At 40.1% G+C, this 12,121-nt stretch overlaps 1 protein-coding gene across 2 annotated transcripts in view; it reads right to left on the reverse strand.

Annotated features, from left to right (window-relative positions):
- The window catches only part of Nup88 (nucleoporin 88), a 30,960-nt gene that overhangs the window by 17,165 nt on the left and 1,674 nt on the right, over window positions 1-12,121 (reverse strand). For both annotated transcript variants that reach the window (XM_021211652.1, XM_021211653.2), the window contains exons 2-5: window positions 11,646-11,815; window positions 10,598-10,723; window positions 5,894-5,980; window positions 1,437-1,610 (exon numbers count right to left, since the gene is read on the reverse strand). In XM_021211652.1, coding sequence (XP_021067311.1) covers window positions 1,437-1,610; window positions 5,894-5,980; window positions 10,598-10,723; window positions 11,646-11,815 — 557 coding nt within the window. The remainder of the gene's footprint in view (window positions 1-1,436; window positions 1,611-5,893; window positions 5,981-10,597; window positions 10,724-11,645; window positions 11,816-12,121) is intronic.

Genomic DNA, 12,121 nt, shown 5'->3' on the forward strand with positions numbered 1-12,121 from the left:
TTTCCAAGACAGGGTTTCTCTGTGTAGCCCTGGCTGCCCTGGAACTCACTTTGTAGACCAGGCTGTCCTGGAACTCAGAAATCTACCTGCTTCTGTCTCCCAAGTGCTGGGATTAAAGGCGTGCACCACCACTGCCCAGCATTTGGTTCTCATTTTTAACACTCCACTGGTAGTACTCTAGCAAAGATCACTTATGATTCTAGTTGCTGAATCCAAAGGTTTAACCTGACTTGCTGTATCACCACTGGTTAACTGTTGTTGCCTGATATTCTTTTTTTTTTTTTTTTTTTTTTTTTTGGAGATAGGGTCTCTCTACATAGCCTTGGCTATCCTGCAACTTGCTCTATAGACCTGTATAGACTAGGCTAGACTCAAACTCACAAGAGATCTGCCTGTCTCTGACTCCCAAGTGTTAGAATGAAAAACACGTGACCCCATGTGCAGCTGTCTAGCCCTGTTAATGTTCCTGACAATTTCGTTTCTGTTGTGCTCTCTGCCTCTTTCAGCATGTCCTTGCAGAGTGCTGTCTCACTTTTCTCTCTTGTTTTCTGGGCTCAATGAGTAAACCTAAGACCCAAGCCAAAAAACAAAACCAAAAAAAAAAAACCAAACCAAACAAACAAACAAAAAATCCCAACAACAAAAATGCAAAACTCATATTTAAAAAACACCACCACCACCACCACCACCACCACCACCACCACCACCACCACCACCACCACCACCACCACAAAAACAATGTTAAAATCCCTCAGGTGTCCCAGGTATAAACATGTGCCACTCCAGTCCCTCGCCAGCCTTCTGCTCTGCTCAGAAACCACACTGCTCTTTCAGAACAGACCTCAGCATCTTCCTTATGAGGCATGTAACTCCATCTATTTTTACCCGTACGATAATTTCAGTATTTGTTGTTTTTTACCTGAATACATTGCTCTAGATCAAGATGTCAAGTCACTGAAACCTTGACTGGCATGTGTGCTTTTGCATACTCTACTCTAGGATGCCTTTGTGACTAAACTGGTCTAACTGTTCCTTGATATTTCATTTAGCCCTGCTTGAGACTTGTTAAGTCCCATACTACAAAAATCCCCCTAGTTCCTATACTCAAAATAATGTCTGTAATGTCTCCTTCCTTGAGCACTTACTGTGCCCCACTACTGGGGAGTGAATCCTATGTCTGTGAGTATACATGCCTGTTTCTCCACGAGTTCAATGTCAGATTACATGTAATCATACCCACTCACGATGCTTGTTTACATAAGGGAAGCAATGCCTTTTCAGTTCATCTTAACTATACAACTTCCTTAAATAAACAAGGAAGTAGATAATCAAATAAAATGTACCATGTCTCATCTATCCCTCAGATACAGAGATGTGGATCTTACGTCAGCAGAGTGGCGATGCAGACAGTAACAGCGGCTGTTACCTTCCCTTACCTGTGTAACAGGCTGACGTAGGTAAGGAAGGTCTCCCCATTCTCATACAGGATGTACAGTGGGTATGCCACTACATCTCTGTCTTTCTGTTCAAATATATTCTTTGAGACGGTTACCAGTGGCCCAAAGTCAAATGCCACTGCAGTCTCTCCTAGAGATGCTGTATATGCTCTTCTGCAAAGAGATTTGGAAAAAATTATTGAAAATAAAAATTATTATGAATAAACAAATTCTTATAAAATTAGTGAAAATTTTTCATTTTGAAATAGTTTAAAAATGGAGACACAGACAACACATATATAGAAGTATAAGAAATGGAAGAAAACATGAAAACCAGATAAATACAAATTTATTCATTCCATAAATATTTACCATTTACTATGTGCCATGTACTAGGTTCATAAAACATACCAGCAAATTAAAGAAAGGCTCTGCTCTCTAGTGAGGATAAAGAATATTAGTTCGCCAGGCGTGGTGGCGCACGCCTTTAATCCCAGCACTCGGGAGGCAGAGGCAGGCGGATTTCTGAGTTNGAGGCCAGCCTGGTCTACAAAGTGAGTTCCAGGACAGCCAGGGCTACACGGAGAAACCCTGTCTCGAAAAAACAAAAAAATATAAATAAATAAATAAATAAATAAATAAATAAATAAATAATAGTTTAGAAAATGATTTTTTTTGTTGCTATTTTTGGTTTCATTGAGACAGGTCACACACTCTTATACAGACTGACTTAACCTGTAACAATCTTTCTGCCTTGGCCTTCTGAGTGCTAACATTATAGATCTGTGTCATTTTTCCTGAAAGAAAGTGGTGTTAGAGAAAGGAGGGCCAAAGGGTGTTGGTGGGAGCACTATTTAAAGTAATCCATGTGTCTCAGGAGGAGCTACAGTGAGAACCTGTCTCAAAAATCAGAGCAGGAACTCAGTGTATGTTTGTTTGATCCTTGTGCTACTCATGGCAGAAGTTCAGAACTGACTCCTTGAAGGCAGCATGAGCACACACATGTATCACATGTATGCAACATGAGCTTATTTATGTACACACACAATAAACAAACAAACATAAAGAGACAGACAGACAGACTGACTGACTGGAAATAGGTATGAATGCTTACTCTGGCTTACACAAATGCTAAGCAATCTCCTTTTCCTGGTCACTAGTGTTGGAGTGACGTTTTTGTACCCTGTGTGAAGATGTGGCCCTGTCCTTCCTTGCCTGCCTATGGCACCTTCTGACTGGTTAAAATAAAAAGCCTATAGCCTATAGCAAAAGGTAGAATAGTAAGGTGGGACTTCTGGACAGAGAGAAGTCACGTGGACTCAGAAGTCAGATGAATGAAACTGAGGAGAGGTAACAAACCAGCCAAATAGCAGAACTTAGATTAGTATAAACAGGATAATTCAGTCACAAGCTAGTGGGAAACAAGCCTGGCATAAGGCCTAGGCATTCATTAGTAAATATAAGCCTCTGTGTCATTATCTGGGAATCTGAGGTGGGCATAGAAATGGTTGATGCAATTACATACTAGGGGCATGTTAGGTAAGCACTCTACCTAAATATAGTCTATAACTATATATGTTAAGCTATATTCAAGGTTGCTGAGCAGTTTCTCTCTGTTTTTTAAAGATTTATTTAGCCGGGCGTGGTGGCGCACGCCATTATTCCCAGCACTCGGGAGGCAGAGGCAGGCGGATTTCTGAGTTCGAGGCCAGCCTGGTCTACAAAGTGAGTTCCAGGACAGCCAGAGCTATATAGAGAAACCCTGTCTCGAAAAACCAAAAAAACAAAGATTTATTTATTTTATGTATGTGAGTACACTGTAGCTATCTTCAGACACTCCAGAAGAGGGCATCAGATCCCATTACGGATGGTTGTGAGCCACCTTGTGGTCACTGGGATTTGAACACATGACCTCTGGAAGAGCAGTCAGTGCTCCTAACTGTTGAGCCATCTCTCCAGCCCCTGCTGAGCACTTTTTTTTTTCTTTTTTAAAATTTTTTTTTTGTCTTTTTCTTTTTGCTGAGCACTTTCTAATGAATGATTCATGTCACTCTGTGCAATAATCCTAAGAAACGAGCTCTGCCAACTTTTTATATTCATGGAATATAGTTACAGAAATGAAGCTTAGCACAACTAGAAAACTTTCCCAGATGCCAAAGTAGGCAAGTGGTTGAGGCTTGACTGCAACCAGGAGGGGTGACTGATGCCAGAGCAGAGATCTGGTTCTGTCTGTTTTGAGACCGTGTTTCTCGGTGTAGCAGAGCCCTGGCTGTCCTGGACTTGCTCTGTAGACCAGGCTGTCCTCAGAGATACACCTGCCTCTTCCTTCAGAGTGCTGGGAACAAAGGCGTGCGCCACCACCACCCAGCTACAGCAGAGTTCTTATCACTATATTTGCTCTTATATACATACTTACTTATATACATACTTACTTATATACATACTTACTTATATACATACTTACTTATATACATACTTAGCCTCTTATATACATACTTACTTATATACATACTTAGCCTCTTATATACATACTTACTTATATACATACTTAGCCTCTTATATACATACTTACTGTGCCTATCAAAAACAAACAAAAACCACCTACCGCCCAACTAGGTTAGCTCCAGAAACATACTACAGAACAGAAAATGCCTTGACTCAAGAATAGGATGACCTCTGAGCTAGGTCCTGCCCCGTTACGGAAATGATGCATTGGAATTTAAGCTGGTGCCCTATTTCTTCACATCATTTAAGTAAAACTTTCAGTTCTGGGACAACCAGCAAACAGTTCCAGGCTATAGCAACCCCGGGCTCCCCACTTAGGCTCTCAATAGCCACACATCTGAAGATCAAGTAAATACAAGTTTACAGTAAGCAATCATCAACAATGAGAAAAGCAAGACTACAGGACAGGAAGAAAGCAACACAGATTTGAGTTTATCAGCGCCATCCCACTGGGACTTCCAAGTACTGAAATCATCAAAATCAGAGTAAAGATGCATAAAATACTCAAGAACTATATTTAGAACAAAAACTAAACATGAAGATAACTAAATGAAAATTCCAAAATTATTGGCACTAGTTTTCACTGTAAGCATGTATGGTACATGCGACCATGTGTTGTGCTCATCAGAAGGACTGATCAGGAGGCCAGAGGATTTGGTTCTGAAGTTCAAAGGATTCCATTTGTGGTAAGAGTGAGCCAGGTTGTGTAGTAAGAAGAAAGAAAGAAAGAAAGAAAGAAAGAAAGAAAGAAAGAAAGAAAGAAAGAAAGAAAGAAAGAAAGAAAAGAAAAGAAAAGAAAAGAAAGAAAGGAAAGAAAGGAAAGAAAGGAAAGAAAGGAAAGAAAGGAAAGAAAGGAAAGAAAGGAAAGAAAGGAAAGAAAGGAAAGAAAGGAAAGAAAGAAAGAAAGAAAGAAAGAAAGAAAGAAAGAAAGAAAGAAAGAAAGAAAGAAAGAAAGAAGCCAGGAGCACAAGATAATCAAAAAGCCAAGCATAGAGGCACACACAACCTTAACCCCAGCACTTGGAAGCCAAGCATAGAGGTGCACACACCCTTAACCCCAGCACTTGGAAGCCAAGCATAGAGGTTCACACACCCTTATCCCCAGCACTTGGAAGCCAAGCATAGAGGTACACGCCCTTAACCCCAGCACTTAGGGGGGCAGAGGCAGGTGGATCTCTTTGAGTTTGAGGCCAGCTTAGTCTATAAGGTGAGTTTCAGGACAGCCAAGGCTATGTAGAGAGACCCTGTCTCAACAAAAGGAAAGGGAAAAGGGAAAAGGGAAAAGGGAAAAGGGAAAAGGGAAAAGGGAAAAGGGAAAAGGGAAAAGGGAAAAAGGGTAAAAAAGGAGAAAAGGGGAAAAGGGAAAAAGGGAAAAAAGGAAAAAGGGAAAAAGGGAAAAAGGGAAAAAGGGAAAAGGGAAAAGGAAAAAGGAAAAAGGAAAAAGGAAAAAGGGAAAAAGGGAAAAAGGGAAAAGGAAAAGGAAAAAGGGAAAAAGGGAAAAGGAAAAGGAAAAAGGGAAAAAGGGAAAAGGGAAAAGGAAAAAGGAAAAAGGGAAAAGGAAAAAGGGAAAAGGAAAAAGGGAAAGAGGAAAGGGAAAGAAATGAAGAGAAAAGACAAGACACCTGTTAATCAGAATGACTGAGTCTCTTCTGTTACAGAGCTGGGAGTTCGGCAGTGAGCTTCACCCACACAGAGTACGCTGCTAAGTCTCCAGCCCAAACTTTGCCATTTTTAGAACTGTTCAAAATTTATTATGTATTGTTCCTGCCAATCGTATTTTAGAATTATCTCAAAAAGAGACCATGCTGTTACAGTGACATTCAGACTTGTGACTTCTTGTTATAATACCACAAGAATTCTAAAACTTAACTCTGGAAATTCTTTGTAGTTACTGGTAAAACTGCATTTATAGTCTCTATAAACAGTATTTTGCGACACAAATAAAAACTTACCCTTTATTGAGTACTAAACTTTCCTCTTCTGCTTCTGAAAGTACAATCACCTTAGTGGGTGTCTGAGGCTCACGGAGAGAGTAAATTCTAGAAAAAAAAAGTTCTTTTTGAAGACAGGCAGGGTAGCTCACACTAAAATTCTATCATTTGGGAGGCTGAGGCAAGAGGACCACCAAGTTACAATGTACAGGGTTACAGAGTAAGACACTGTTTCAACAAAATACAAGTTTCCTTTCATTTCCAAGAAAAGGAGCCCCTTCCCGACATATTCCGTCCTTAAGGATTTTCCTCACACGGGCTAGAGACACGGCTCAGCAGTTAAGGGCACTTGATGCTCTTGCAGAGGACCTGGGTTTGATCTCTAGTACCTACATGGAGGCTCGCATCGTTTGTAACTCCAGGTATAGGGGATCCTTCCTCTTCTCACGTCCTTGGGTATCAGACATAGATATAGTATACATACATACATACATACAAGTTGGCAAAACACCCCCACATATAAAATAAATCTAAAATAAATATTAAGAAAAATTTTAAAATCTCAAATCACCAGTTTTTAAGTCATCTCTTTGTCAAATATCTTGCAGTTCCTGGCAATGGTGCCTATTTTCTCTGCTTAACTACGTAAGAGGGAGGCTTATGAGCTTAAGTAATGCTATCTTTAACAACATATTTTTTGGGGGAGTGTTGGGGTGGAACCCCAGACCTCAACCACAGGTATTTGACCACATTTATCAAAATCCTAAGGCAGCTACTACATATGACTGCACCTCCACCCTTTCTATCTGGAGAGCTTTGTGTAGGCATCTCACTGTGGCTCCTGGCTTGACAACTTCCCTTTAATCATACCATGTGCCTTTGTCTGCTAGACACAAAACTGCACAAAGCAGCAGCCAAATCTTGCTAAGACCAGAAGTGGTTAAAATGTATTTATATATCAAATATTCAGGAGACTGAGTGGTATTTAACCTGAGATCTGTAAGATGCTTGTTACAAAAAGACTCAATATTGTGTCATCCCTGTTTTCTCAAAGAGCAGCATAAGTGTGAACTATTAGCCTGGCAGAAGCAGGCAGCCCTCAGTTCTAGGCCAGCTTGGTCTACAGAACAAGGTCAAGGACAGCCAAAACTACACAGAGAAACCCTGTTTCAATACCCACTCCCGTACCTCCAAAAGAGAGTGAACTGTTTTTACCAAAATAATTTTAATTAAAACAACTTATTTTAAATTGTGTACAGGTATGTGCTCTTGGAAGTTAGGGGTGTCTGATTTCCTGGAGCTGGAGTTTCAGGCAGTGTGAGCTGCTCAACATGGGTGCTGAGAAATAAGCATGCTCTTAGAACCATGAAGTCAGCCCTCCAGCTCCTAAAGCATCTTTTATTGCATTGCATATATGGCTCTTGTTAAAGATGAAAGAATATTCAAAATAAATACTAGCATGCTCATTACTAGAAAATCCAATGTTCACCACTCATCACTAAGTCCTACCTAAATCAGCCACTTGTCTCTTTCCACTAATAATGTTTAAACTTTTATTCCATTATCAATAAAATTTTACCTTCATGGCCAGGCATGATGGCACATGCCTTTAACCCCAGCAGTCAAGAGGCAGAGGCAGGTGAATCTCAGAGTTAGGGGCCAGCCTGGTCTACATAGTGAGTTACAGGACAGCCAAGGCTAAAAATAGTGAAACCCTGTCTCACATAAACAAAAACAACCCAAAAGTCACACAAATATTTCTTCAGCAAGTGAATAATAATTTGATCTAAGGGGGCTGGTGAGATGGCTCAGTGGGTAAGAGCACCCGACTGCTCTTCCAAAGGACCAGGGTTCAAATCCCAGCAACCACATGGTGGCCACAACCATCCTTAACAAGATCTGACACCCTCTTCTGGTGTTTCTGAAGACAGTTACAGTGTACTTACATATAATAAATAAATAAATCTTAAAAAAAAATAATAATTTGATCTAAATAAATATATTCACTGATGTCTCTTTAAGCACACACAAATACTGTTGACACATAAACACCGTGTTGGCAAATAGTAAGGGAAATAAGTGCAGCTAAGCAGCCAATGCCAACAAGGCCCAAGGCTTAGAATGAGAGAATTAAGATTCATATTTTAAACAGAACCCTTGCTATTTGTTGCCAGACACCTTTATAGCTTTAGGTTACATCCCCCACTTCCTTTTCTAGCTTATACAAAAGATGCTAAAATAACAGATTATCAAGGAGTCCCTGGTAGTATAGAGTGAGGTCTGAAATGGGGTAATTTTGTTTCCTCCTTGTTTATTCCAATTACAAAGCTAAGTAGGCGACAAGAAAAGGTTCTAGAAGGAAGAGTGAGAAGATGCAGCAGTATCTGTTGTAAGGAAAACTGATATTTAAGTTCTAGCTAAATAAGCGGAAGAAACCTATTGGTCATCAAAGAAATTCTTAGGTGAACCTGACATGTCAGAGCTGAGGGCTTAAGGTATCAATTCTTTTAGAAATTCTAGAAGTGATATACTAAAGCTTGAAAGGGGGGCTGGAGAGATGATGGCTCAGTGGTTAAGAGCACTGACTGCTCTTCCAGAGATCCTGAGTTCAATTCCCAGCACCCACATGGTGGCTTACAACCATCTATAAGGGAATCTGATGCCCTCTTCTGGTGTATCTCAAGACGCTGCAGTGTACTCATATACATAAAATAAATATATCTTGGGCTGGTGAGATGGCTCAGTGGGTAAGAACACTGACTGCTCTTAAGGTCCTGAGTTCAAATCCCAGCAACCACATGGTGGCTCACAACCATCCATAATGAGATCTAAGGCTAAGGGGTGTCTGAAGACAGCTACAATGTACTTACATATAATAAATAAATAAATCTTTTATATATATATATATATATATATATATATATATATATATATATATACCTTTAAAAAAATAAAAAAATAAAAGGGAAACTAGGAAGAAAGCTTGAAAGGACTACATCTAATTTTCTGCAGCTCTTAGAGGAAAACAGGGCACTGGTATGTGTCTATATGAAAACTCATAAAACTTAGGTTAAAAGGATAAAAGTACTGTCAGAATGGCTCAGCAGGTAAAGGCTCCTGGCACCATGGAAACCTGAGTTCAATCCTCAAGACCCACATGGTGAAAGTAGAGAATCAAGTTCTGTAAGCAAGTTGTCCTTTGACCTTCGTATGTTGGCCGTAGATGTGCATGCGAGTGCACATGTGAGTGTGTCTGTGCACACACATACACATACCCTTACTTTTAAATGCAATTTTTTTATTTTTTTGGTTTTTTTGAGACAGGGTTTCTCTGTATAGCCCTGGCTGTCCTGGAACTCACTTTGTAGACCAGGCTGGCCTCAAACTCAGAAATCCGCCTGCCTCTTCCTCCCAAGTGCTGGGATTAAAGGCGAGCATCACCACGCCCGGCTTAAATGCAATTTTTTTAAAAAAGGACACAGGATATAGTAAGTTTGGGAATCTTCCACCTCGAGAGTCTAGATCACTGATAACAGGAGAAGACAGTGGGATACAGATGTCCTCAATGACGAGGGAGTTGGGAAGTTAAACAATGTGCCCTAACACACACCATCTGTGCACAGACACCACATTAACAGAGACCATTAGCAGTGCATGGAACTGGGTTAAAGGCCATGCACTGCACTCACTGCTAGGAGGTAGGGTCTCTGTGCCTCACTTGCCTGCCATCCCTACTCATCTGGAAGGAGCTAAGAGGAAGAGAGCAGCCCAGTCCTTACACTTCACCATGCGCCTCAGAATGTACTGTACATTATTAGTGTGCAGTACAGTACTTCCTTAAGACCCAGTTTTGACCATGAAAGGGTCATTCACATATATATAATTTTAAAAATTATATATAATATACATATATATATTATATATACATATATTATATATATACATATATATTTATATATATATGTATATATATATAATTTTGAAAATATTTTCAGATCAGAGATCTAAACTGGATACATTTGGTTTTTTTGTTGGTTTTTTTTTTTTTTTTTTTTGACATAGGGTCTCATTATGTAGCCCAGGCTCGTGGAGAACTCTCAGAAATCTGCCTGCCGGGCTGGTGAGATGGCTCAGTGGGTAAGAGCACCCGACTGCTCTTCCAAAGGTCCCGAGTTCAAATCCCAGTGACCACATGGTGGCTCATAACCATCTGTAACAAAATCTGACGCCCTCTTCTGGAGTGTCTGAAGACAGCTACAGTGTACTTACATATAATAAATAAATAAAGCTTAAAAAAAAAAAAAAAAGAACTCTGCCTGCCTCTATCTCCTGAGTGTTGGAATTAAAGGCGTGCGCCACCACTGCCACCCATCAACAACACTAGTTTTAATAACTAAAAGTAAGCTGAAAGCTATGAAATCTCTTTAAGATGCCATTAAAAGTTCAATAATCAGCCCTTAATCATTCAGCAGGGAGAGAAGTACTATTAAAAGCTGTGATCCTACCACTAGGTAGGCAGAGGCAGATGGATCTCTGTAAGGTGAAGGCCAGCCTTGGCCAAACAGTGAAACAATATCTCAAGGGGGGTAGGGAAAGAATGGTTTATAATAGGCAATGAGATAAAAACATCACAACATTCAGTGACTTAATTGTGTTACCCTGAGCAATGATTCAGTAAATAAGTCTTCCCATTCCCAAGGTCTAACTAGGTAAGGGAAAGCTTACCGTATCACGTTGTCTGATGTCAACAGCACTATGTGCGGATCCAGCATCTCACTTGGATACCATGCAGCATGCTTCAGAGTCAGAGAGGTAGAGCTGGTGAAAAACCTCTCAGCAATAGGCGTGGTGCTAAAATAAAGACAATCTTCAAGAACATTTGTTTGTAGAGCTTGGATGAAACATGTTCTAACCTATTTTAACACTGTTTCTTTCCTTCTCTTAAGACATTCTGAGCAAGGAGTTGGTGGCACACGCCTTTAATCCCAGCACTTGGGAGGCAGAGGCAGGTGGATTTCTGAGTTCTGAGTTTGAGGCCAGCCTGGTCTACAGAGTGAGTTCCAGGACACCCAGAGCATAAGCCTTAATGTAGTTATTTGCCTTCTGTGACTGAATACCTGGCAGTCTGTCCAACTGCTATCTATACCTTTTAGGGCATGAGTAGTTCATGGTACATTTATGGTATCGTAGCACAAATTGCAATGACCAGAAAATGGCCCAACATATATAAATGGTGTCTTGTTAACCAGTAGACCATACCATTAATCCATGTGTTTTGTGCATAGTTCTTAAGCTTGTGAACCTAACTCCAGACTTGCAGCTATTTTTGTAAAAATAAGAGAATGACATTGTTTCTCTGAATTAAAAATATTAACAAAAATAAGAGCATGATGATGTTTCTCTTAATTAAAAATATTAACACAGTATTCTTCAAAAATAGTAACAGCAGGGGCTGGGAAGGTGGCTCAGGGGTTTAGAACACCTGCTGCTTTTTCAGAGGATCCAAAATTGGCTCCTAGCACCCTCGTGGCAGCTCACAACCATCTCTAACTCCAGTTCAAGAGATCTGACACTCTCTTATTGCCATCCAGACACACAAGCACTGCACTTACAAATGAAGGCAAAACATTCATACATGTTTTTTAAAAAAAACAGACAACAATAGTACCACAGGAAGTCATTGTGCAGTGCCATACAAATGCTCAAATGTTTCAATAGTAGCCCCTAAATACATTTCAACCACAGATAAATCCTAAATGAAAATACAACTTACCTACAATTCACAGTTGCTTTTCCACCTTCAAATTCAGAATCCTTCCCCCATCTCTGAGGTAATTCTAATGCCATAAGTCCTTTAGTTCCTATAAGTGCTACATGATGCTGTGTTGGACTTAACAAGACTTGATGGATTTCAAACAAGGGTGGATTAATGCAAAGTAATCTCTGAGAAGTAAAAACAGTGAATTTTAATATAAATATATTCCAGCTGCTCGAAACCATAATCACGTTTTAATTTTCTAAAGTTATAAATAGCATTCTGAACATGTACTAATTGTGTCATTAGCTGATTATTCCCCAAGAAATAATCTCTAGGTACTTGATAGATGACTTAACCCCTAAAAGCACTTGCTCCCCTTGCAGAGGACCTGAGTTTGGTTTCCAGCATCCATATTCTTGGCGTGCTCGCGCTCGCGCTCTCTCTCTCTCTCTCTCTCTCTCTCTCTCTCTCTCTCTCTCTCTCTCTCTCTC

This window comes from Mus pahari, chromosome 14 (assembly GCF_900095145.1).
Source record: "Mus pahari chromosome 14, PAHARI_EIJ_v1.1, whole genome shotgun sequence".
NCBI lineage: Eukaryota > Metazoa > Chordata > Mammalia > Rodentia > Muridae > Mus > Mus pahari.